At 36.7% G+C, this 25,987-nt stretch overlaps 2 protein-coding genes across 3 annotated transcripts; one reads left to right on the top strand and one right to left on the bottom strand.

Moving 5' to 3' along the window:
* Nucleotides 1–851: 851 nt before the first annotated feature.
* Nucleotides 852–7,512, bottom strand: cldn15la (claudin 15-like a). The gene is made up of 5 exons (XM_042427781.1): nt 6,698–7,512; nt 3,846–4,010; nt 2,962–3,043; nt 2,065–2,178; nt 852–1,211 (listed from the first exon to the last, which is right to left on the bottom strand). The coding sequence occupies exons 1-5, from the start codon at nt 6,912–6,914 to the stop codon at nt 1,130–1,132; spliced, it is 660 nt and encodes a 219-aa protein (XP_042283715.1). The 5' UTR covers nt 6,915–7,512; the 3' UTR covers nt 852–1,129.
* Nucleotides 3,943–22,544, top strand: crfb16 (cytokine receptor family member B16). Of its 2 annotated transcripts, XM_042427763.1 has the most exons (9): nt 3,995–4,083; nt 4,191–4,243; nt 11,674–11,838; nt 13,159–13,285; nt 18,543–18,733; nt 19,730–19,854; nt 20,420–20,567; nt 21,391–21,542; nt 22,091–22,544. In XM_042427763.1, the coding sequence occupies exons 3-9, from the start codon at nt 11,751–11,753 to the stop codon at nt 22,217–22,219; spliced, it is 960 nt and encodes a 319-aa protein (XP_042283697.1). In that variant the 5' UTR covers nt 3,995–4,083; nt 4,191–4,243; nt 11,674–11,750; the 3' UTR covers nt 22,220–22,544. The 2 variants fall into 2 exon arrangements, with proteins under 2 accessions (XP_042283698.1, XP_042283697.1); XM_042427764.1 differs by lacking the exon at nt 11,674–11,838 and having other exon boundaries at nt 3,943–4,021.
* The last annotated feature ends 3,443 nt before the right edge of the window (nt 22,545–25,987 follow it).

Here is a 25,987-nt window from a genome sequence, read left to right as displayed (position 1 = left end):
AATGAGTGTTGACATGATGGAAAATAAAGACATGTGCAGACTTTTGACATCCAGAGTTTGTCCAGAGGCAGCCTGAAGGTTGAGCAGCAGGTTTGATCCGGTCCACAGTGAGTGTGACCAGACTATAGATAGACGGAGTGATGCTGTGGAGCTTTAATCCACTGTTCTGCCTGTCAGCAGGTAAACAGACAGAGGTGGATTACTGCACTGCAGTGCATTAATCATCATTATTACACAAGAGATTACACACACACACACACACACACACACACACACACACACACACACGCACACACACACACACACACACACACACACACGTGACTGAAATGACAGCCTGTCATACAGCATGTGCAGGATGACATAACTTTATTTATATATCATGTAGGGACAAGCTGAGGAAAGCAGTGTGAAGTGCTGATGGGGGCTTTTCACATAGTATTTCATTTATATATTTCAAACTGTGAATTATTATTTTCAGTAATATTAATATTAATTAAAATCACTTCACATGTAAATAGACTGTATTATAGTTTGATTTTTTATATTTTTCTAATATATTTGTATGAACTGTGAAACAATATTTTTTACAACCTTGAATATTTCTATCTATCTATTTTGATAGATATTATATATATTGGCTACATATACATTATATTACACATATTATTATTATTATTATTATTATTAGTGGTATATAATTATCATCCTATAATGTATTATTATGTGTGTGTGTGTGTTTGTAATGTAACATGTAAGCACCAAAGACACAAAGCCTTCATTTATTATATAACAAACTTTATTCAGAAATCAGTAAACTCTGAATGAGATTACACAATCATTCACGATGATCCACAAATTATCATATAACTACTACATATTACTTATTACATATGTACCCCCACAACTCAAATTGAAAAACAAATATTAAAATGTTTCAAAAAACCAGAAAACAGAAAAAAACATGTTCATGGTTTGTAAAATGTTGGTCAAAATCCTGAAAGTATGTAGAGGACATGGTGTGTGTGTGTGTGTGTGTGTGTGTGTGTGTGTGTGTGTGTGTGTGTGTGTGTGTGTGTGTGTGTGTGTGTGTGTGTGTGCGTGTGCGTGTGTGTGTGTGTGTGTGTGTTCAGACGTAAGCTCTGGCCGTATCTGGATCTGACTTGGCTGTAGCCGTGTAGACCTTCTGTGGCTGGTTTCCATAGTAGGCGCTGCAAAATAGGACAAAGATGAAGTTAGACTCAAACTGTAAGATTAAAGGACAGTTTCACAATTATTCAACCATATGAACAATGAAAGAGGTTTTTTCCATTTAGTGCAAAAATGCATTTAAAAGTTGATGTGAAGCTTTGACTCATTTGGACGCTGAAGCTTCATATTAGCTTAAGATAAACTTTTAAATACATTTTTGCACAGAAGGAGGACTGTGGATTTTGTCCTCCATCACTTCCATTGTAAGTTCATTATGAAGGGATCTTCTAATGGTCAGTATGAACAGGAGGAATGATTACAGCAAGAAAAACAGGTTTCACTGTTCATTTGGGCTCCTTGTTTTAAGACACACGTGAATACTTGTGAACACATCCTTTAAGTGTTTATTAATTAACAGTATTTGTCAACAATTATAACTTATCATATGAAGGCATATTTTATAGAGAAAAACAACAGAGTGGGTCATAATGACAATTATAAACTGACAATGAAAATGTCAGTTATATATGTTATAAAACATTTATTAACTCATTATATACAGATTACAAATGCTAAATAGTGGGACTTTAAGTTACATGTTATCAAAATTGTAATTATTTCAATAAGTAACACTAATTTGATGAACTACTGCAGAATTTATTTTATTAACATATATATATCATAAGTATAAGAAAATGTCAAACCATCAGCAGATTGATGAATAATCCATAAAACTGTTGTTTCCTCTTAAAACATGTGAGCACCGAAACCACAACTAAAACTGAAGTTAAGCTGATGAAACTCTTTTTAATAAAATAGTAAAAACAGAGGATAAAAAGTTGAATTGTGCTCAGGTGAGGTTATTGTTCTTACCCTTTCTTTCCACCAGCTGACGCTCTCTTGCAGGCAGAACAAAGACAACTTCCGCCCAACAAGGCCAGACAGGCTCCACCCCACCCCATGTAGAGGCCCACACCCAGCTCGAACCTGCAGACACACATGACAGCACATTTCAACACACTAACACACATGACAGCACATTTCAACACACTAACACACATGACAGCATGTTGCAACACGCTAACACACATCAGTGTAAAAAAAACACACTGTGCTGCAGGAGGGTAAAAAAACATATTTCACATATTTTTTAATGTTTAACAGTAGAAAATTAAAATTTTCAGGGTACAACTGCTGTAGTTATAATACTGTAAGACAAAAATAGGATAAAAATGACAAATAAGTAAATATATCATAAATAAAATCTTTAATCCTGAATGTAGAATAATAATTTTAATAATGTTTTTAAATGTATAAGATAAAAAAAGATATAATATGATCCAGACTAGAAATTACACGTCAAGATAATCAACAACAAATGATTGGATGGTTCATTACATTGAAAAAAAAAAAGAAATGTGGATTTCTATCAAAAGAAAAAGAAAATCTGCCTCAGAATACAAATCTGTAAACCTTTAGTTTTTATTTGATCTTTCAGAACTTAATTTATTTATTTACTTATTTATTTTCCTCAGTCCTTGCTTAGTTCTGTTGTTTTTAAAGAAGAATATACGATTCAGATTTTACGGTGCTGTGCCTCTCATGCTTTTCATTTTCCTGCATTGGGTTTAATATATTGTTCTTGTTCTCTTTGTACATTATATACATTTTTTATTTTGCAAAACAAAGTTGTTTTAATTTGATGTTCTCAGTGTTTCTGTATAAAGACCAAACCAAACTTTTGGTTGACGTCTGATCAGGTCAACTCACTTTATGCCGCCGTAGAACGGGTTGTTGAAGTCTTCAACCACTCTGACGGCGTACCAGGAAACTGCTGTCATACAGCACAGACCTGCAGACACAAACGCAAACATGAAACAACGTCAGGTCAGTTCAAAACAGTTTTGAAATTCTCATTTTCAGAATAATTCATAATCAATTCATAATTTACGATGTGTGACATGTCGCACAACTCCACTCGACAACATGGTTTTTCTAATAAAAAGAAAATAATATATTGCATTTGTGTTTAAATTTGGAGTTATACAGATATAAACTGTTTCGGGCTAATTTTGTCAACCATCAAGTCTCGCATATTACTGCGAGATTAAACGTGAAGGGTTGAACGCGCCGCACCGAGAATTTTGGGAGCTAGTTGGTAGCAAACAGTAGTAAACATGCAATTTGCCTGAATGAACAGAAGAAGAAAGTCCTCAGGAGATTCTAACTGAGACGTGTTGCCTGCAGCTCTTTGAAGGGTGAGTTTAGCTGTTACAGATTTTCACAATGGCAGTATTAAAGTCTGTATCGGAGACCTGTCAGTGGTGCTGTGGTGGTTTCAGTATAGATTACAAAAGCACTTAAATTCAGGCTTGTGAGTTATTTTTTGGTATTTTGGTGGAATTAACCAGACAACCTCATGGCTCACCTCAGTTCATGGCTGCTGTATTGGATTGCATTAGATTGTACAGGTGTATCTAATAAAGTGACCAGAGTGTGCAGATGACTACTGTACTACTCCTCCAGTCTACTGTAGTCTGAAACTACTTGCAGAAAAGTTTAATCTAAAGCTCTCAGAAGTGAAACACGCTGGTGTTTGAAGACAGCTGCTCTAAAAGTATCTGAAACTGAACATGAACTAATAACTCCCTCACCAGCGATGATGCTCAGGATTCCTCCGGTGACGGCGATCTTGGCCTTGGATTGTTCGGTGGCCGAGCCGATCCTGATGCACTTGAGTCCGAGCAGAGACACGATCATGGAGCCGAGGCCGGCCAGCAGAGAGACGATCATCAGAGCGCGAGCCGCCTGGATGTGACCTGCAGGGAGGGAAAGATATTCCAACATTTACACTGAGAAACATTAATAATAATCATCACAATCAGCTCCTCAGTGAGAACAACAAAGAGAAGCTGTTCAGGCTTTAGAGACAAATTTTACTGAGTCTCTGCTGCTCTGTTCATTAAAAACATCACTTTTAACATGTTTATCCTCTTCAGGGAGGCGAGATGGGACACAAAGCAACAAGGCTGATGGGAAATGCGGATTCCAGGTACTAAACATGCTGCACACAACATCTTTAAACATAAACTTGAAGATAACTTGAAGATATAAACAAAAACAGACCAACAGTAACAGAATACACATTTGTGTGATTTGGTGGCAGAGAATTAATGAACTGTATGGAAGAATATTAGTGCCAAAATCAGAGATTTCAAGAATTAAGGTGCAATATTTTGAAAAAAAAGTCAACTACTATGAAAACAAACTTGTATTTTTTCAAGAAAAGTCACAATATTATGAAAATAGTGACTGTTTTTACACAATACAGTTCATTTATACAATTCATTAAGTAGCTACATCATTTTAAATTTAATCTTTACTACATATTCAAAGATATGATGAGATCTTCATGATTTTTTGTAGATTCATTTAATGATGTCAGCCGTAGAAGCTTCATGTTTTAAATCACTGATATTACAAGTAGCCAACAATCATGAGATCGAAGGTCAGAAGCCACTGAAGGAACAAATATTTCTATGAACATAGATTGATGATCAATTGCGGACAGAAGAAGGAGAGACAGAATAGGCAGTGTTGTCATGGCAACAAAAAATATTGCTATTTAGACATTTAGGCAGATTGAATTGTTTTCTAGGTCTTTATTCTAATCCTGGTTTGGTAAAACAAACTGGAATCTAGACACAGCTTTAAGTCCAGTGTAGAGTCAAAGCATCAGACAGGTTGTTGACGAACACAGAAGAATTATTTAGAACTGAAGAGAAAGGTAAACGGAATAAAAATGTACTGTGACTGTAAATAAATCTCCACTTCATGTTGAGCATGTTGTAGAGCTTTTTCTCGGAAAACAGCTGCCTGCTGCGGCCCAAAAACGACGCTATGAGAGCGCTGAGAGTGAACCAAAACAGTAAAGTTGCAGCCGGACAGATAAACAATGAGCTGAAACTCACTATAAAGCTCCGTAAAGCCGAGAGGAGCTGCAGAGTCACTGATAATTCTCTGTAGGTTCATCACTACGAGCCACGACCAACACATTACACACTGACACACATACATTGTTATTATGAAAAAATATTGATTATAGCAGCATTAAACTGTGGTCTTGTTGAAACACAATGTGATGTCTCATTTCCTTCAAGAAAATTGCTCATAACTGACAAGAATCATTGCCAACAATATAAAATGAACCTTGTATCTGTAGAAGAAAAAGGAGGAGGAAGTGGAATTAATATTACGTGTGTGTTCTGCAGTACCCAGCTGAACAGGTGGAGTCACATATTAACAAAATGAACTCTAATCGTCATAAAAACCAACCGCGCCTATTTATGGGCCATATAGAGTTTCAGGAGAGACAAACAGTGAGCTGGTAATAAAACAGGCCGAAGGGCTGAACAATGAACACATACAGTTCGACATTCACTATCACGAGTCAGGCTTCCATGACTACTGAAACATGATCAAGTATGATATGTAAGTTTTAAAGTCAAGCTCAAGCGCATCAAATAAAAGGTTCTCTATTCAAACAGAGGCCTTGGTTTCAAGACCCTAAAACTCCATCGGTTTTATCTTTAAAAACTCATCCAAAAAATTCTAAAGGCACAAAATCTAGGAGTTTTTCATTTGACAGAATGGTGCAACCATAAAAAATATGGAGTCTTGGGTTTCAATATTTCACTGAATCAACAGAATGTAATGATTTAACTACTTAACAAAGCCATGATCAAACAACAAAAAAACGACTTTGAACTTTAATTATACATCTACATACATACTTTTACGTCAGCTTAAAGCAAAATAAACCAAACTAAAGTGAAGAAAAAGCAACATTACTGGTTCCTTCTGTTTGGTCTTAACATGTGTTTCCCTCCATTTTGCTCTCAGTGGAAGAGGAGCCTCAAAATGGCAGTCAAAAGATAATTGAACATGGCACATTGTGGGAAAAAGAAACAATCAAACAATTAAGTATAGTAACCCATAAAATGAACACCTTTATACACACTGTGTGTAATCTAGTAGTCATTATAACAAACAGTTTAAACAGTAACTGATCTTCAAGATGTTTTAGGCGGGAAATTTCTGGCTGTAAAATGCACCAACCTTTGGACGACTGAAATGGTGCCACATCATGCTGGCCTACTTTCTGTACAGTGAACCTGATATGCTTTTAATAAAACAACATAAAAACACTAAAATAAACTTTATTTGAGGGTTTTTCTTAAGATTTATTTGTTTCTGAGAAACTGTTGAGGATAAAATGGTTGGAGTTCACCAGATCCTGAACTTAGATTATGGATTATGGACTTCCCTGAGCAACTTTCTGACCATATATACACAAGGAACTTGACAGTGACGTCTTCTTCTCTTCTCAGGTCACTTAATAAGTTTTAAATCTTATTTGTTTCACAAAAAAAAGACATCTTTTGTACTCTAACAGAGCGCCCATATGGAACCTATTTTAGAAAACATAAGGTAGATCTCGTCTTACCGGGGAGGGCCAGCATTGATTCAAAGTCACGACACTCGGCGATGCCGGCGCTATTCTCGGCGCAGGCTTGCCACAAGTTTTCAAACTGTCTTTGGGAGATGATGACGCTGCCAGACACGGTCGAAATCTTCCAGGAGTCGTTAGCCAGTGCCGCTCCGGTGACCAGCCAGCTGACTATGCACATGATGAACCCGGTTGCTTCCACAGCCGTCGACATGATTGCAACGTTTCCAAGAAAAGACTTGAGATGAAACAACAGAGAAATCCAACTGCCTCAAACAGTCTAAAAACAACAAGGCCTTCAAGTTAAGCCTTCAAAATGTGGAACTGCCAAGAATAACAAGGTCACAAGGCCTGGTCCTCCGAGGTGAAGCCACAAGTGAATTCAGAGGCAGGTTGGGTTGTTGGAGGATCTTGTCCCACCTCTTCAGTTCTGTCTTGTCAATGTGACGTCTGTGGCTCCAACAGGAGGACTTTACACTCTGTCAGGGGCCATAAATTGCTGAAAGCCGCTCCCTGTAGTTTCCCCCCCACCTCACACCCACTCAGTATTAATCATGATGTTGACGATGATGGTGAGTCTTCACCAACGCCTCAAATAACCCTTCAATCCCTCCATAGGTCTTCCTGTAGACAATATAGCAGAGGACAGCAGTGACGTCACATCACTGGCCAGTTTTCTCACAGTATTTGTTGGGGATATTTTACCTGGTGTAGTGGAAACTTAGGCCTATGTTGTTGTTTTTTTATTAATTTCTTTTAATTCACTTAAGAATAAAAGCGATTTATAACACTGTTAAGGATTGTATCTGATTGGGAATAAATGGTATCAGCACATCATTTGTGTTTGTGAAGAAAAAATCTGTTATAGGCTGAAGTTGTGGAAGAAGTTAGAATTCACACATTAAACTTTAATTTCTGGTTTATTAGATATTATTTCAGCACCGTGCACTGTTCAAATAGTATGTCGCAATGCAACCATAGTTTTACTGCCTCTCCTCATGTGGGGACAGTATTGGATGTTATGTAACAATGATTAGGATTTACAGGAGCCTTGTGTTTGTTTTGTTATCTACAGTAGATTTGTGAAAAATTCTATAAAAGTTTCGATGTAAACTATGAGAGTCAAAACTTTCTATAGGAGGACAAATATTTTCGCTGCATGGCTGGATTTGGCCCACAGGCCACTGTTTGCCTACCACTGCTGTATATGTAACAGGTTTCCTACTGGAAGCTACAGAAAACAAACATCAAGTGTTTGAATAAATACAAAGTCAAAATACTAAACTGCAATCACAACAGGAAAAGGCCAAAAGGTCTGCAGAACATTCAAATGCATTAGATGCATCCTCTAGTGTCTGATGTTTGGATTGGTTACCAGGCTGTTGCTAAGGTGCTGCTAACAGTGTAGCTATATGTGTTTTATATTGTTGGCAGGAGGTTGCTAGGTGTTTGTACTGTTCCTACAGTGGTACAAGGTGTTAAGGTGCCGCAATTATTCTAGCTGGTTTTAAAGGTGTTTGAAGTAGTTAGCAGGGTATTACTAAGTGGTTGGTAGGGTACAGGAGGTAGTTGCTATGGTGATTCTAGGTAGTTGCAAGTAAGTAGTGTATGGTTGCTAGTGAGTATTCTGTAAATGTGACAAAAATTGCATTTGATTTGCATTTGTTTTTAGAAAAAAGTGCTTTGAATAATTTGACAATGAGCTGCATGTTTGTGGGATAAAACTGTGGGACAAAAACATGTCAAGAAGAAGAACAATATTTGATATTCGAGATGTAGAAGGATATTTAATCTGAAGCTGGAATATGTTTATAAAACACTTAGACTTGTAATCTATTTTGAAAAGAGTATGTTCACATAAAAAAGCAAGTATGGAAAACACAGACATTCTGTTGACTATATTCCATTTCCATTTTTATAAAAATACAAATTCTGTACAAAGAAATACATTTCCATTAAAAGATTATATCTCTATCTCTATATTAAAGATCAAATGAAAATGAAACATAATGAACCAGCAGCAATTATTGCTTTGAAACTGAGATAAACATTTATTGCAGTGCAGTTTCTCTCACACCTGCTCAGCATCTGTTTCTTTATTCTGTTGCTCCACATTGTGTGTTGAAGGGAACTGAAACCCCAACAATGTTAGAGTTGATTTGACTACACTGGACTGCAAACTGAAGTTCTCCCACCATATATTTCCTCTAATGGACCAGTTATCTGTTAATGATCACTGAGAAAATGGGAAGTCTGGCTGTGATGTTTTTACAGCAGGAAGTAAAAGGATAATAAACATTTTTATGTCCAAATAAGGAACTCCAGGTCCAGCCATCATTACACTGACACAATAACTTCCCCTAACAACATACGAGACCAATGATGACATCATTTGTCCACTATTTTGAAGTTCACAATAACTTCAATTGTATTCACTCAAAATACTGTTAAATTGACTTTCTGTTAACATGGTTTGATCATTTCAAAGCTAAAAACTTATAGCAGAATTTGCTCTGGACATTTAAAACATATAGAATTTAAATTACTGCATTGAGTAAAAGGGATAAAAACAAAGATTTCAGAGTTGTTACAGATGTTTTGGCAGTGACAGACAGATGTGTCATGTGTGTGTACTGGTTTCAGGGTGATATAAAGACACAGAGAGGCGGATGGTTAGATGGCAGGTTGTGTAAGCTGCTCAGTTTTATAGCTTTATGGTTGGAGACAGTTAATGTTTGATCATCATGAGAGTCCAAAGTCTGATATTCCATACTTTCTTTTCTCTCCAGAGTGAAGCAGACACACAGATTAATACATTACTTAATTTTCTAATTTCAGTATTAAAAGAGAAGTATCACTCCTACTTTTTCTAAACAGTAGCTCTTCTTTTTCTTACTGTTATAGAGCAACTACCACTGATGAGTCTTTTTGATTACATGCTGTTGCTGTATAATTGTTCACTGTTGTTAATTAGAAGGTTTAAGGATGGGAACGATCACGTCATCTGTCAACTCACGAAGGTTTTATGATAACTGAGTCGGTCGTACGAGGTTTTAAAATAGTGTGCATTGACAAAATTACATTAAATGCATTTAATTTGGGTTTAATTACATTGAATGATGGACTCTGGCTGATGTGAGGTGTTGTTTGTTTGGTTTTCAGGCACTTACATTTACTCAAAATTTTGAGATACTTTAACCACCACACACTGAAATAACAGTAAAGTCATTTCAGTGTGTGGTGGTTAATACTGATTTTCACCTAAGATGTTCCTGCAACCAACCAGCACCTGACTGAAAATACTGGCTGTGTTTAGAGAGGTCTGTTCACTGAGCTACTTGTACTTTACTTGAGTATTTCCATGTGATGCTACTTTCTACATTTCAGAGGGAAATATTGTACTTTCTACTCCACTACATTTATTTGACAGCTTTAGTTACTTTTCAGATGAAGATTTGACACAATGGATAATATAACAAGCTTTTAAAATACAACACATTGTTAAAGATGAAACCAGTGGTTTCCAACCTTTTTGGCTTTTGACGTCTTACAAAAAGCAGTGTGTAGTGTGCACAGTGTGTTCACATGTCTATGAGTTGTTAACAGCTCCACCAAATAGTGATTTTTCCCTCTAAACTTCTCACATGCTTTCATTTCAATAAATGTTCAAATGATCCAATATTTCAGCAAAAATCAAAGATTAGAGAAAAAGTCCAGAAACTGAAAATAGATTTGTGTATCAGAACTTTGTTTTTTCTTCTTTTCTTCTTCCCCTCAGATTTATCCGCTGACCCTTTAGAGGGGCCCGACCCCTAGGTTGGGAACCACTGGACTAAACTAGCTAACTGTATATAAAGTAATTGAAACTAGCTCCACCTCCAGCAGCTACAACAGTAACATGCTGCTCTAACACTGATGCTTCACTATTAATAATCTAATGATGTCATATATAATAATATATCAGTCAGAGGGACCAAACCACTACTTTTACTGCAATACTTTAACTACATCAAGCTCATAATACTTATGTACTTTTACTGTAGTAGGATTTTTCATGCAGGACTTTTACTTGTAATGGAGTATTTGCTGTATTGGTACTTTTACTGAAGTAAAGGATCTGAATACTTCTTCAACCGCTGCACTTCTTTATAATGAAGTGCTGCCAAGTCAGATATATCGTAGCTCTCAGATTAATCCCAGTTTCCCTGTCAAAATTTGAGGTTGACATGAATGTTATTTACAAATATATTTAAAATAGCATTTACCTAATTGACCAAACATCATCTCAATTCTTGCATTAGTGGCAAAATATTTTATAGATTTTTTTAAATTAGAGGGATTAACCAATATATTGTATCAGAATAAATGAGGCATTTTTGTTCAAAACCTGTGTATAACTAGTGTGAAGTGGGACACAGTGGTGGAGGAGGAGGCCTTTGTGTCGTTTTATCATGACATCCTGAGACTCTGCGTCCAACTAAAACATCAACAAACGACTAAACATAAGCTGAGTTTAAAAGTAAATTTAATAGAGGCACATGCCAGAGCTCCTGCAGGCTATGAAGATTCAGATGCACATACCAGAAGCTCTATAGGCCCATATACTCTGTTCATATTTCATAAGGTGTGTTATGAGTTAAACCTGTATATTAACAGTGACAGATGACACCCTGAGGGAGCTGACAACAAGTCAGACCGGCTCTGCAGCCCAAATTCCAGCTGCAGCATCCGGACACACCAGCTTTTCTCTTCAGAGGCTTGCAGAGACGCTCACGTAGCTCCCATTTCTAAGAAGTGAAACTGCTTTTGCTTAGACAAACAGCTCAGAGGTTGAACTAAAATCAGGTTTTTATTCACCTCTTGGATGTGAAGGATGTGAATGCAAACGACTCCAGAAATGTGCGCGGTGTGAAAAACTGAAGGAGCATCCAGGTTTCTTTTGTTTCTGGATCATATATTTTATGCTGGATCAGTTTATCTGCAGGTCACTGATGGGATTTGGACATGATCGACCTGACTTGACCAGATTTATTCCTCCTTGGTTCTGGAGATGAACAGTCTGGTCATGAGACTGAGACAAACTGGGAGTCTGCTGCTGCTGCTGATGATGATGATGGTCCTGCTGGACTTGACAAACTGTGAGTTTTAAACTGATACGACACAAACACAGTGGAATCTCTTTCATTTTCTATTTTCATTCACCTATTCAGCCTTCTAGTGTAAAACTCTGCACATCCATCATTCTGCACAATGAAGCTCAAACATCAACTGTAGCAGTGGAGGAAGAAACTGAGATCCTTTAATCAAGTAAAAGTAGCAATGCAGCAACATAAAAATCCTCCATTACAAGTAAAAATGCATTTACACCTGCCTGCATTACCTATGTGGTTGTTAAATTTGGAGGACTTGATTAAAAGTAGATAAGTATTAAGTTCTTAATACTGAATAAGTACTAAATTTAAAGTATTAAAAGTACTTATTTTGCAGAAAGTCAGCAGCTATATGACAGATATATTAAATCAGTCTGTTAAAGGAAAGAAGAAAAAGCAAAGTTTTACCTCTTTTGGCCTCAATAATTATTCATTTGATAGAACTGCGAACAACTCAACATCTGTTACATCTGTAACATGACAAAGAGCCACAACTACACACAGTGGTTACACACCAACTGATGGTTTAATCTTTAAAATATATATATTTTTTTGTATTTTATTAGCTTATCATATATAATTTAACGTAAATGTTTATTCTAAAAAGTAACTAAAGCAACTTAGTTACGTTCCACCACTGAACTGTAGAAACAAGAACAAAAAAACCCATTTTTGAGCGGAGTCTGGTGTTGTGTCTCGTGCTTCCAGTCACTGCAGACTTTGTTCTGTATAAAACAAAAAACACAATCTTTCTCTAACATATAACAAAATAAACACAATCATAATAAAGTGCAAGATCTGATATTTTGGTGGAAAACAAAATTTAAAACGTTGTCACTGAACATTTCACTCGTACGTTCAGTATCAACATTTTTTGCAACTTGCCAGATAATTAACAATATTTTCTCATCATTTTGACAGGTTTGCACTGAAATATTAAGTTGAAACGTTACACAAAACATTACAGAATATTATTAATTAAAATAAATAAAACATAAGTCATTTTTAAAGAATACTACTCTCTTTTGTATCAAGCTAAGTAACTTCTTTCCCTGAGAGATGATGTTGATTGTACTTGGTCTTATCTTACACAACAACGTCAAGGTGTTCAAATGTTAGTCTCCAGTACAGCAGTAGATGGAAAAAATACCTCAGGAACACATCTTTTCATAAAATCAGAGAAATATTGAGCACAAGCTATTAAAAGCTAATGAAAACAGAAGCTAACACAGACATTGAGCAGGACCTCTGTTCTCTCTGTCAGCTGATGTCTGAGCCTTGTTTGTCTGAACCTCATTGTGTCAAAAGATGTTTGGATGCTGCCGGCGCTCAGCAGAGTTTCCATGGAGTCTGTTGACATGAGACACACACTGAAGTGGCGCCCCCTGCAGTCTCACTGCAACTCAACAGTCCTCTACTCCGTCCAGTTCCAGGGGTGAGTTAGAAATAAACAAAACATCACATCACTGCTGATCATTTTCCAAATCATCCATCAGCTTTAAGTTTCTTTACTTTCTTCCTGCTGTCAGAGACACTAAAGCACCAAATGTGGAAAACAAATTCTTCCTGTTTGTTTGCTACAATGTGAGCCGCATGCATACAAAAATAAAGACAATAACATCACATTATAAACATGGATGACATGGCCATGCAGCATCAGGTTACAATGAATTCCTTCCAGTCTTATAAGCATGCGGAACAAAAACAAACAAAAACATCATTATACTACAACACCCTTATACTACATTGTCAGGTACTATTTAAAACATGCAAAACATAATATAAGATATGCAAAACAAACATGCAACGTAGAAGCACAGACATAAAAAGCATGCACAGTGTATAAAATACATAAATCAGTCTGACACAATGAAAGCAAGACCACAATAAGACACGCATGCAGGTACATGAGGGCAAGAGAGCGACAGTTGACGGCAGACAGCAAGGGAAGTTCAGCACAGACAGACTGAGGACAGTAAGGTGCAACTGAGTTTCAGTGCTGACAGAGTTGAGAACTAATTAACCATTTCTTTAAAAATGAGCTCTAAATGAACTGTATGTGTCCGGTTCTTTAATAGCTGCTGGGATGTTTGTTTTCACGGGGCTGTGAGGTGTCGACACTGAATGATGACGACAGGTGATAAACGCAGAGAAATGAGATGTTAAAAAAAAAAAGTCTAATCTGAGTGTTCTGACAGCAGTTGCACAGCCAGAGATCAGATATGAATCAGATCTATAGGATCACATATACAAGATCTGATATGAAAAAATCAGATTTGGTTTGTTCACACTTCTGTGAAAAAATCTGGTCTGAGTCACTTGCAAAAAAAAAATCAGATTTGTGCCACTTCAGCATGTAATGTGAACACAGCCTTAGTCTGTAAAAGTATCTTAGTTTTGACTCATGTTCTTGATTTAAATCCAATTTTTATTTAGTTTACTCACAAGTCCACAGGAAGCAGGGAGAATTTATTGGAGGTTACATGAAGACTGATCCGTTACCGACTTGTTGTATTCCTAAACTGTAACACACACGTTATTATAGTAGCTACATCTTATACACAGTCAAAGACTTGTTTCAATCAAAACTTATTTGCAGATTCCTCTACATATATGTGTCCCTGCATTCCAGCATCCAAGAACAATAATATATCCTCTTCAAAATATACTTGAACTGTACATAAACTGCTGCGTGAACATAAATAATGTTACAATATATGTAGCATTTGATTACAACAGAAACAATTGACCAGATATCTACATGTGCCTGAGTGTGAACCAGTGGAGAGACAAAGAGTAAGGAAGTCAGGAAGTGTAGAGAGACGGACTAACACGTGGCTGGTTTTGTTTCCTTTGTTTTTTTAATGGAATTTGTTAGAAATTGATGAATAATATCATTAATATCATCAATTGAAAAATGCCAGTGTCTTTGAATGCACCACCAAGAAGAATTATACCCACTAAAAATCACTGGGTAAAAATTTTATCCAGTTTGGGTCAATATAGCACCAACACAGTACAGTACAGAGTTAATGTTGTTTTGACCCAGTTTTAGTGATATTTTTTATTTAACTAAAGTTTGTTATAATCTACAGTTTGTTATTGATGGTTACTAACTTGTGTATCTTTTAAATGTCATACACACATCATTTTGTACAAGAAACAATAAATTTGTGACAGTTTTTAGATAAAGCTTGGTGTGTGTAACTGGGTCACAATAACTTTTTTTTTGCATCTGGGTAAAGTTAATTGAATGTTGTGTTGGTGATATATTATATATAACTGGGTTAAAATTTGACCTACTCAAGTGTTCATGTTTGATTCAACTTGATGATTATTCTGGAGGCTGTTTTCTGCTGCTGCTGTTGAACTGTGTTGGCTTTTATACGGAGAGGTGTTTTTCACCCTCATTGACAAAGACTCAAGACAACTTTATTGTCATCTCTTCCACACACAAGTACAAAAGGCCGACGGTGCTGCATTCAAGTAGTTTAGACAAGGTTTAAACAAAGACAACGTAAAAGTGCCAAAGGCAAAACAAAACAGTGCAAGGATGTGAAATGCAAACATTGCAGATATTTGGCTGTAGGCTGTTGATGTGGTAAAGTGGATGTGTGCATTTAAAGGACGGGTTCACAGTTTTTCAAGATGATCTTAAAACAACAATCAGGTGTTTATATGTACAGTGAAAGAAGTTTTTCCTTTCAAATGTGCTTTCAATGTAAGTGATGGAGGCCAAAATCCACAGTGTGTCCACACAGTCATTTAAAAGTCTCTGTGAAGCTTATATGAGGCTTCAGCAGTCTGAGTTAGTCATATCAAGTGGATATCTGACACATTTACAATCTTTTTAGCATCAAATTCCCTCTTTGTGTTTCCTCAGACAGTGTTTCCCTGTTGAGCTGCAGGTGGAAGTATAGTAACAAAAAGAGGAACTTTGGCACTAAAAAGACTGTAACGTTGAAAGATATCTACTTGATTTGACTCATTTGGAGTCATATTTGCTTCAGATAAACTTTTAAATAATTTTTTTTTGCACAGAAGGAGGACTGTGGATTTTGTCCTCCATCACTTCCATTGTAAGGTCATTATGAAGGGATCTTCTAATGGTCAGTATGAACAGGAGGAATGATTACAGCAAGAAAAACAGGTTTCACTGTTCATTTGGGCTCCTGACTGTTGTTTTAAGACAGACTTGAATAAATATGAACCCGTCCTATAAGTTAGTTAAAGAAAGTTAAAGATATAAATGGGTTTGATGAAATATTAGAAACATCTATCAGTATAAAGAAATACAATTCGACAGCAGCAAAAACTACAGCCTCCAAAACCACCATGAAGTTGAATGAACGCCTTTAGAAAACAACTTTAACAAAAGACAGTTACACATACAGTTAAATATATCATTAAATATATGAACACATTATTACATTTTACTCAAATATATTGTTTGGATTATTAAAATACTTTTCAAAGCTCAAAATTTGAGCTCTATTCCAGTAACAAACTGACAACTGAATGTACAATATGCTGTATGTATGTGTTGTAGGGCTGCAACCAACAATTATTTTCACTCACAATTAATCTGCTGTAAATTTTCTGCATTAATTGTTTGTTTTAACAGAAAAATTAAACCAACAGTCCAAAATCCCCAAATATTCAGTTTACTGTCATAGACGACGAAGAAAACCAGTAAATATTCACATTTCAGAAGCAGGAATCAGTGAATCTGTAGTGTAGCATATATAAACTGTAATAATAATAATAAGAAGAAGAAGAAGAAGAAGAAATTTTATTTATACAGTGGAGGTGACACAGACTTAAAAGGAGAAAACAAATACAATAAAAGAAAATAAAGCATTAGTTAAAATCAGCTTTAAAAACTTTTTGAGAGAATATTAAGTTTACTCAGATACAGTTTGACAGTGAAATATGTGAAATATGTGAAATATGCCAATTAAAATACATCCAACCTAATGAAACAGAAATTAGTGACATGCCCGTAATGCTTATAATCAGCAGGTTTGTTGTGGCAGCTGTCAATCAGAGGAGACTTACTGACATTCCTGTGGTTGTTCTGAAGTCTCTTACTGCCTGTTAATCAACAGTGTGTAGAGTTCAACTGAAGGCTCATATTTGTATCTTTAACTTCTTGAAGAGTTGATTTTTATTCCTTAAAGCAGCTATAATAATATGTTTGGAACCTTTGAGAAATGCATTCAAATTTAAAGTAAAGTTCTTTGGGTTTGAACTAAACCTGCCCCAAGATGTTTGATCTGTGTTGTTTATTACATCGACAGTAATAAATGTCACCTAACAGGTATAGGCTCCACCCGTCAGAGGACTGAAATGATGAGTCATTTTCACTGATGTGCAGTAAACAGACGTCCAGCTGCGTGTGGAGTTTTGAGTCATTATTGAGGCCAAACTGTCTTGTATCAATAGGATTATACAAGCTGTAAACATGTTGCCTAAACTAATGAAACAAATCAAAGTGTGAGAGGTCAACTGATGTTTGCAAGATTGTTTATGTTTATTATTTTAGGTATTTCCTTCTGTTAACTGTTCTATATTGGTTATCAGGGTCCCCACACTTTGTTTTTGAGTATCATTCCATTCATTTTATTTAAGAGGTTAATTTGAAATTGCATACATATTCATTTTTATGCAGGTAATCTTTATAATCCAATATGTACTGATCTAACATGTTTTTTCCAGGATACAGTGTTCATGATATAGTATTTAATGCAATATTGATGTTTGTGGATGTGCTGTATGGCAAGTTTTGAAGCAAGAGTAGAAGAAGAACAACTTCTTATGTTGTTGTTGTACATTGCAGTAGTTTGTAGAAAGCTAGCTGTATTTAGCAGTAGAGAAAATGTGCTGGTGGACTGTAAACGAACATATACTGCTTTGTTGTGGTTGTAAAGTGCGGAAGTAAAGACGCTGCAAGTTTATTTTTAATATTAAAAAAAATATAAAAAAAGATTTTGAATGAACACAAACATACAAATAAAAGCAGCTCTGTATCTGGGGTCACCTTACATAATCAGTAACCCTCTTTCAGGCGTTAAGAAGGAATTGATGCTGTTTGAATGTAATATGATAATAAGTTGACACGTATGATAGAGTTTCCTTCATGACATCACACATGGTTTTAACTTATATAAATTAATAAAATGATGTGAGCTGTAGAAATTGGTCTTTATACTGAACTCTGACCTTAAAGCTACATTAACTGAGATTTTAGACATTGTGTGATCATCAAATCTATACGGGGTATGATGTGGTGTCTCTGAACTGGACTATCACACCCAGCATTACTGCGCTACCTGCAGCCTTTCTGTTGTTATTTCAGCCTGTGTTGTCAAAGTACGAGTAAAAGTAAGTGAAAGTTCATTATAGTCACTTTAAATCTCAGTTAAGAGATTTGTGCAGCAGGTTTACTTTAAACTTTGGATACAGTGACCTCTACTGCATTTAAGTGGTTACTGCAGGACACGCCTGAGATTTTAATAAATATATTTTTCTTTAATATATGCATATTTGCTGCATAAATAATAGCTAGAAAATCTATGCCAAAAAAAGCAACATAATCAATGCTCAGGACACACACCTGCAACACAAACGGATGCTGGTGAGATCATTTCTGCCTCCACATGAACCTCTCTGTGTGTCCGTGTGTCCTTCAGGGAGTTCGAGCTGATGTTCCTGAACGGCAGCTGGGTGGACGCTCCTGACTGCCAGCAGATCCGCCACACTCACTGTGACCTGACCTTTGACCTGGGATCTGACTCTGACTACAACCTCCAAGTCAGAGCGCAGTGCGGCTCGTTGCTGTCGCCCTGGACTCGACTCAGCCGACCCTTCAACCGCAGAGACAGTAAGACACAAACTACTAATGATGATGTGCAGCAGGTTTTCAAACCAGCTGGTTTCATGTACAATAAAATATTAAAGAAGTACTCAGATCCTTAAATAATACATTAAAAACATTATAGTTTTTTAAATGTTTTGAGATGAGATTGTACAGTGAGGCCGCGAGAAGCTTTAACCTATAAACAGCGGTGGAAGAAGTATTCAGATCCTTTATTTAAGTAAAAGTACATAAGTATTATGATCTTGATGTAGTTAAAGTATTGCAGTATAAGTACATAAGTATTATGATCTTGATGTAGTTAAAGTATTGTAGTAAAAGTACATAAGTATTATGAGCTTGATGTAGTTAAAGTATTGCAGTATAAGTACATAAGTATTATGATCTTGATGTAGTTAAAGTATTGTAGTAAAAGTACATAAGTATTATGAGCTTGATGTAGTTAAAGTATTGCAGTAAAAGTAGTGGTTTGGTCCCTCTGACTGATATATTATTATATATGACATCATTAGATTATTAATAGTGAAGCATCAGTGTTAGAGCAGCATGTTACTGTTGTAGCTGCTGGAGGTGGAGCTAGTTTACACTACTTTATATACAGTTAGCTAGTTTAGTCCAGTGGTTCCCAACCTAGGGGTCGGGCCCCTCCAAAGGGTCAGCAGATAAATCTGAGGGGTGGTGAGATGATTAATGGGAGAGGAAAGAAGAAAAAACAAAGTTCTGATACACAAATCTGTTTTCAGTTTTTGGACTTTTTCTCTAATCTTTGATTTTTGCTGAAATATTGGATCATTTGAACATTTATTGAAATGAAAGCATGTGAGACGTTTAGAGGGAAAAATATTTTCAAACACAGTATTTGTCAAACAGCATACAAGTAGGGAGTTACAGAAAAGTTTTAAAACATTTTTTTAAATTGTTGATGTAGAGGAGACATCTGGCTCTGTGTTCTTCCTCTTTCTGAGCAGTATTTGTAAAAATAAATGAATCTTGTGCCGGCAGCGGTCCTGTCGATGCCTGAGATGACGGTGACGGCGGTAGGCGACGCTCTTCAGGTGTCTTTCAAGAAGCTTCCTCTCACAGCCACCATCAACGTGACGGTGTGGAAGAGAGGCGACGAGCTGCAGGTCAGAGTTCAACTTTTACTTTCTTCAGACATTTTATTTCCTCTATTACTGTGTCTGTCTTCCTTCACATCCTTCCTTTGTTAACTTCTTTCTTCTGTTCTGTTAATATTTGCCTCTCCTCTTATTTTTTTATTTCATTCTTCCCTTTGTTCTGTTTCTCCTTGTTTCTTCTGTGTCTTCACTTTTTATTTTTTTCTTGTGCTTCCTCCCATCTTCCTTTTTGTGTATTCTCCTCTTTTTTCTTAATCTTTAACCCTTTCTTTATGTCCTTTTCCTCTTCATCCATGTCCCCTCTCTCCTTTTATTTCTCCTTTTACTATCTGCCATCCCTTCTTTCTAGTCTTCTTCTCATCTTCCACCTTTTCTTTACTGTTTATTTCCTTTCTTTTCTTATACCCTTTTGTTTTTTCCTCTTTCCATTTTGGCTTGCATGACCCGTTTTTATTCATAACCCACAATCATTGGAAACTAGATTAGAAGAATATATTTCTTTTTTCTTTTTGTCATATTGTTGTTGTGATGTTTTTGAATGCCCCCCCCCCCCCTTCTCCTCCCTCTGTATCAGGCTGATGTCTACATGATGCCAGCTGAGCAGACCCCGCTGCATGTTGCCGCCCTGCAGGAGGGAGCAGAGTACTGCGTCAGAGCTCAGACCGTCCTGGACACTCAGCTCCACAGCAGCAGCACCGACACTCACTGTGTGTCTATCACAGGTACAGTGCACACACACACACACACACACACACACACACATACACACACACTCCAAAGTCCTCACTTTCCATATTCAGACTTCTCCATAAATGTCCCCTTTTTCTATATTCATACTTTCTAAAAATGTTCTTACTTCACTAAACTGTCGTACATTTACAAAATGTTCCCACTTTACTAAATTTCAAAACTTTTCCACAATTCCCCCACAAGATATCCTCACTTTTTAAAATGTTTTTGGGAGCATTTCATGCCTTAATTAGAGAGCTGATACTAGAGACATGACAGGAAATGAGGAACAGATGTTGCTGTTCATGACCAAAACATCTTCACTTTAAAAAAATGCCTTCATTTTGCAAAATAACGTCACACTCCAAAATGTCCTAACTTTACAAAATCTTCCAAGAATTTCCTCACATTCCATGTTCTTACTTTCCTAAATGTTTCTAAAATTTTAAAAAAGTTTCCAAAATGTCCCCAGTTTGCTTAAGTGTCCTCACTTCCAATATTCCCACTTTGAAAAATGTTGTCACTTTGTAGTGAGGATCACTAACCTGTTCTCATTTTCATAAATGTCTCCTGATTTCAGAAATCGTAACCCTAAAATAAAACTTGTGAGGACTGGCTCTACTGTCAGACACACACAGAGTTTATTTCTAAAACATCCTTTATCCTTTTTGTTAGAAAAAAATTAAGACATGGTGCTTTAGTTGCTTTAATGTGTTTAAACTGATTAAACACAGTGCGGTTGTTTATCACACTGAACAAATAAACCATATCATGCTGCACTGCACCACTCAGATTTAACATTAAATCTCTCTGCAGGTCCAGATGCTTCGTGGAAGCAGATGACCACTGTGACTGTCACTGTCATCGTCATGGCCGGTCTGCTGTTGGCTGTGTTCTGGTCCATCATTCACTGCTGTCCAGATTTCTGCCAAACATATTTCCATAAAGAGCCACTGCCTCTCTCACTGGTCAGTCCCACACACTATAAATACATAAACACAAAATAAATCTAGTAGAGTAGAAATAAACTTACTTAACGGTTTAATGCAAACATGTCCCCAAGTAAAGGAAAGAAAAATTACTGAAAAGCTTCTTAAACCTGGACGAAAGTTTGAATTTATTTTATACATGTTTTATGTTGTGGATCTTTAATATCATTTAATACAGATGATTTAATATTCTGTTTTATTGTTTCTCCATATTTTTAGTGATAAAAATATCATATGGAAAAATGTCATTTTACCAAAGATCTATCAGAACCTGAGATCCTAAATCTAAAATACCATGCCTTACTAAATGTACTTTTGTATATTTTAGGAATTTTAGTAAAACAGTAATACAGACACATATACACACGGTACATATTTCACTCAACAGGACAACACCAGTTTAACTCAACTGCACAATTTTGAAAATGTAACGATCATAACAGTGTGTGTGATGAATCTTTCAGTTATGATGTGAAATAGAAAATCCATCATCCACAGTTGAATCAGGTCTTCTGTTTCCTCTGCAGCGACCTGATTGGGACATTCAGATCCTGATGAACGTTCAGGATGCAGAGCTTTGTGAGCAGATCCATGTGGTGCCGGCACATCTGGAAGACCAAAGTACTGAACTGAACATGATGGATTTTGTGGAGTAAAAGTTTCTCTCGTGGAGGTTTTTGAGTTTGTGCCACATTCAAATCTGAAGCAAAAGGAGAAAATGAAACAACAGCAAGACGCAGTGAGACAACGGAGCTGCTTAGTTTGAGGGTCAAACTATGCAGTAAGCAGTCTTACGGTGGTCTGATGGTGACCTGCAGACCAGAGTTTGTGGCGTAGCTGCTTATAAAGATGAACGTAGTGAGGTGTGACGTCCCCCGTTGAGTTTGAGCGGTTTGAGCAGAGAAGGGTGGTAGATAACTACGTTTAACCCTAAGCAAGCTGTCAATAAAGAGAACAGCACTCACATGAAGCCATCCGCCATTACTGTTATTGTCGTTGTGTTTCTTCTTCTTCCTCTTCCAATGAAACGCTGTGCTGCTGTCACCATCTGTTCTGTCAGCAATATGACAGCATTTCTACAAAGCTCCATTTTCCCCATACACACTCAGCTATTTTACACATTTACACACTCTGAAAACTGTTTTGGAAAAGCTCCGTTTTAGTCTGGACAGAGGAACAAAACAGAGAGAAGAAGATGTGTTTATGAATCTAGCCAGCTTAGTGTGAACATGGTGTCCTTCTCTGGCACTTCCAAAGGGCAAGGGCAAACAGGCAAACATATCTAAATCAGCAAAATTAAATCAGTAGCAAAGAATTTCCATAGAAATATATCTGAAGATATTTCATAAGCACTGAAAAATTTGTCAAATTATTTTTTCTATTATAACAGATTTATTGTACATAGATTAAAGGCTCAGCAGCAGTGTTACTTTAAACATTGTTATATATTTCACAGTTAGATATTCAGTTGCTAATAAAATGCACATAATTGCAGACTTTCTTTGCCTCCACAGTCTGGGAGTGTAAGAGGTTAAGTGCAGTAATTAATATGCAGTTAAACCCACATAATTTGTGACTCCATTGTAAATCCAGAGTGAGTGATTGGACAGTGTTGTACTAGCTGATTGCTAATGTCTTTAGCTTTAGGTTGCTAAATGGCAACATGTGACTTCAAACGCAGCACCAACACTAAATAAATTGAATTATAGCTCATCAAAGTTGAGACAATTTACATTGTATGATGCTTTAAAATGGAATATTACTTCTTGGTGGGAGAATTTGGTCATATATTATATTAGTGGAGCCTTGTAACATAATAGTTTCCCATTTCCATACATGACCAACAGGTTTAGAAATTCCATAGTTTAACTCTCCACCTCATTCAGATTACAGCCAGTGTTCTGCTGCCATCCTGTGGACAAAGTTTGAACTGTGAGAATTTGTAATGTATTCAAACAGATGGAGCACAGTAATTACAAATTCCACAACTAGTGACACTCATTAAGAGATCCCATCGTTCACGATTTCTAACACAATGCAACCATTTCAATCAATGTGGTGAATATAAATTAAGATTTTTTTATCAGGTGATTTTTGGACATTATTGAAAATTTGTTAAAGGGAAATTTCACCACTTTTTATGTGGATGTCCAATCAGTGTTGATGGTAAATGTACTCAATTGAAGCATTAAATTCCTGCATGTTATGTTGATGCAGAAAGCAATTTACATGTATTAATGTTTTTTTATTGCCAATGAGTGAAAGGGTAATGTAAAAACTGAGACCTTCTCAGACTTTCTCAGTTGTCTGTATGAGCCTGTGGACTGATTTCTATGTGAAGGACCCGGGCTGGATTTTCCATGAAAATCCAATGGAAGTGATGTTTTTGTGCACTCCCGAGTGCCTTGCCTCTCTCCCAATGACGTCAACAAATGACCGGCATAACGACACAACAAAAACGGTGTTATCCATCTAGAAACACACTGCAGATATCAGCTAATGAAACAGCTAGCTGCCTCCTTCAACCACTACACATTTTACAACAAAACCGCAGCATGTTGCTTCCCAGCCACAGCGCATTGCTCCCCGACAACAGGTCACTGAGCCTACCGGTGTTTAGTAAACACAGTTGGTAAAAAAACAAAGTTGGCGGTTTGTGGGTCGGATCAGGTTCGGGTGGTTGATTAACGCATATTTGTGTGAGTCGGGCAGTGTGGATTGGCTCTCACCGGTCAGCAGCCACAGCACAGCAGGAGCCTCTGTGTGTGTGTTTGTGTGAGAGCAAGCGAGCATACATACATACAGTGGGATGAGACTGACTGACTGGGAATGAGAGATACTTTGCTGAAACACAGCGCAAAACCAGCCCTTTCTCACTCCCAACTCCTCACACAATCGAAGCTTGGTCAGGACCCCGTGGCATCACTTTTTAATGCACTGGGAACCCCTTTAGCATCATTTTTTAACGTGCAGGGTAGTCCAGTAGACTTCTGTTGAGCTCCCACAACATCTGAAATAGACGCCATGAGACCAGTGTTGCTAAATAAGGTGACAAATTTCAGCCAGGTTGCCAGAATAAAACGTTGACGTTGTATGTTTCTGCAAACCACAGATACGTTGAATATGTACATTTCAACACCTGTAATATGGAGCATATTAACATTTCAACAATACGTATCATATTGATATTTCTGAAGTGACGTACTTCACATGACATCTATATAAGCTGACTTACTTTCTTATTACGAGGTGGCGGGGTTGGTGGATGGCTTGTAATGATATTGGCAGAAACTTGGAAATCAGCACAGAACAGCACAGAGTACGGTTCAAAACCACATCGCCGTTTTTATTTTATTTTTTATTTTTTATTTTAACCCCAAACCCTAACCCTAACCCTAACCCTAACCCACCATGATCTTTTCCTAACCCTAGCCAGGTGGTTTTTGTGCCTAAACCTAACCAGACCTTAACCATCACATTGTCACACCATAAAATATAATTATTTTCTAACAGTGACTACCGTGATACTGCGTGTTGAAAAATGACGCTAAAGGGATACCCTGTGCGTTAAAAAGTGATGCCACGGGGTCCTGACCAAGCGTCGATTTGTGACGAGTTGGAAGTGAGAACGTGTTGCACAACGTTAGAGATCTTTTATGTAATTATGAGAAGTGTAAGCGAGGTAAAAGACATCACCTGCAATAGTCTTGTGCCATGAGCATCAGGATGTTGACTGCACCTCATTTAATGGCCACAGGTGTCACTAATGAGAGGAATTTCTGATTCCTACATACAGAAATATTTTTTTCTGTTAAGATGTGTGGAGTTATTAGAGCTGCTGATTTACTTTTACATTGGTCTTATGAAGTTTTTTTCAGTTACTAGTTCCAGCACTAAACACTCAGACATTTGTCACCAGGCACAACTGTACACAGACTGTACTTTTGTCTTTACCATCACGTTACCTTTTTAAACAGTACATGCAATTAACTCCTCCCAAATACAAATGTACAAATGATAATTGTAAGCAGTTTCAGTATGTGTGTCATACATATTTGTGCTTGAGCTTTGATTAGTCATAATAATTTAAGTCTTGGTCTTTCAGTATTGAGACTGTCTGAATACATCACTCTTGGTCCTGTTTTATTCTTTGTTTATTATTTGTATCAGAATGGATCTTCTCTTCATCTTGGTGATATCTGTTTAGGTCTTGTTATGGTTTTGGTCTTAATTAGACTTGATTTTGTCTTTAGATTTGACTGAGAGGAGATGACTCTAGTGGAGTTTCCCCTCTCTGTCTACTCTAGCCATGTAGGCCTACTCTGCTTTTTCTAGACTAGAACTTTATTATTCCACTACGGCAAGAACTTTGTCTTTGTCTCACCATTAAAACACAACAACACAAGAAAAAAACAATAACAATG

Source organism: Thunnus maccoyii, chromosome 12, assembly GCF_910596095.1.
Source record: "Thunnus maccoyii chromosome 12, fThuMac1.1, whole genome shotgun sequence".
In the NCBI taxonomy this organism is placed as follows: domain Eukaryota; kingdom Metazoa; phylum Chordata; class Actinopteri; order Scombriformes; family Scombridae; genus Thunnus; species Thunnus maccoyii.
This window is presented reverse-complemented; position numbering and strand designations above follow the sequence as displayed.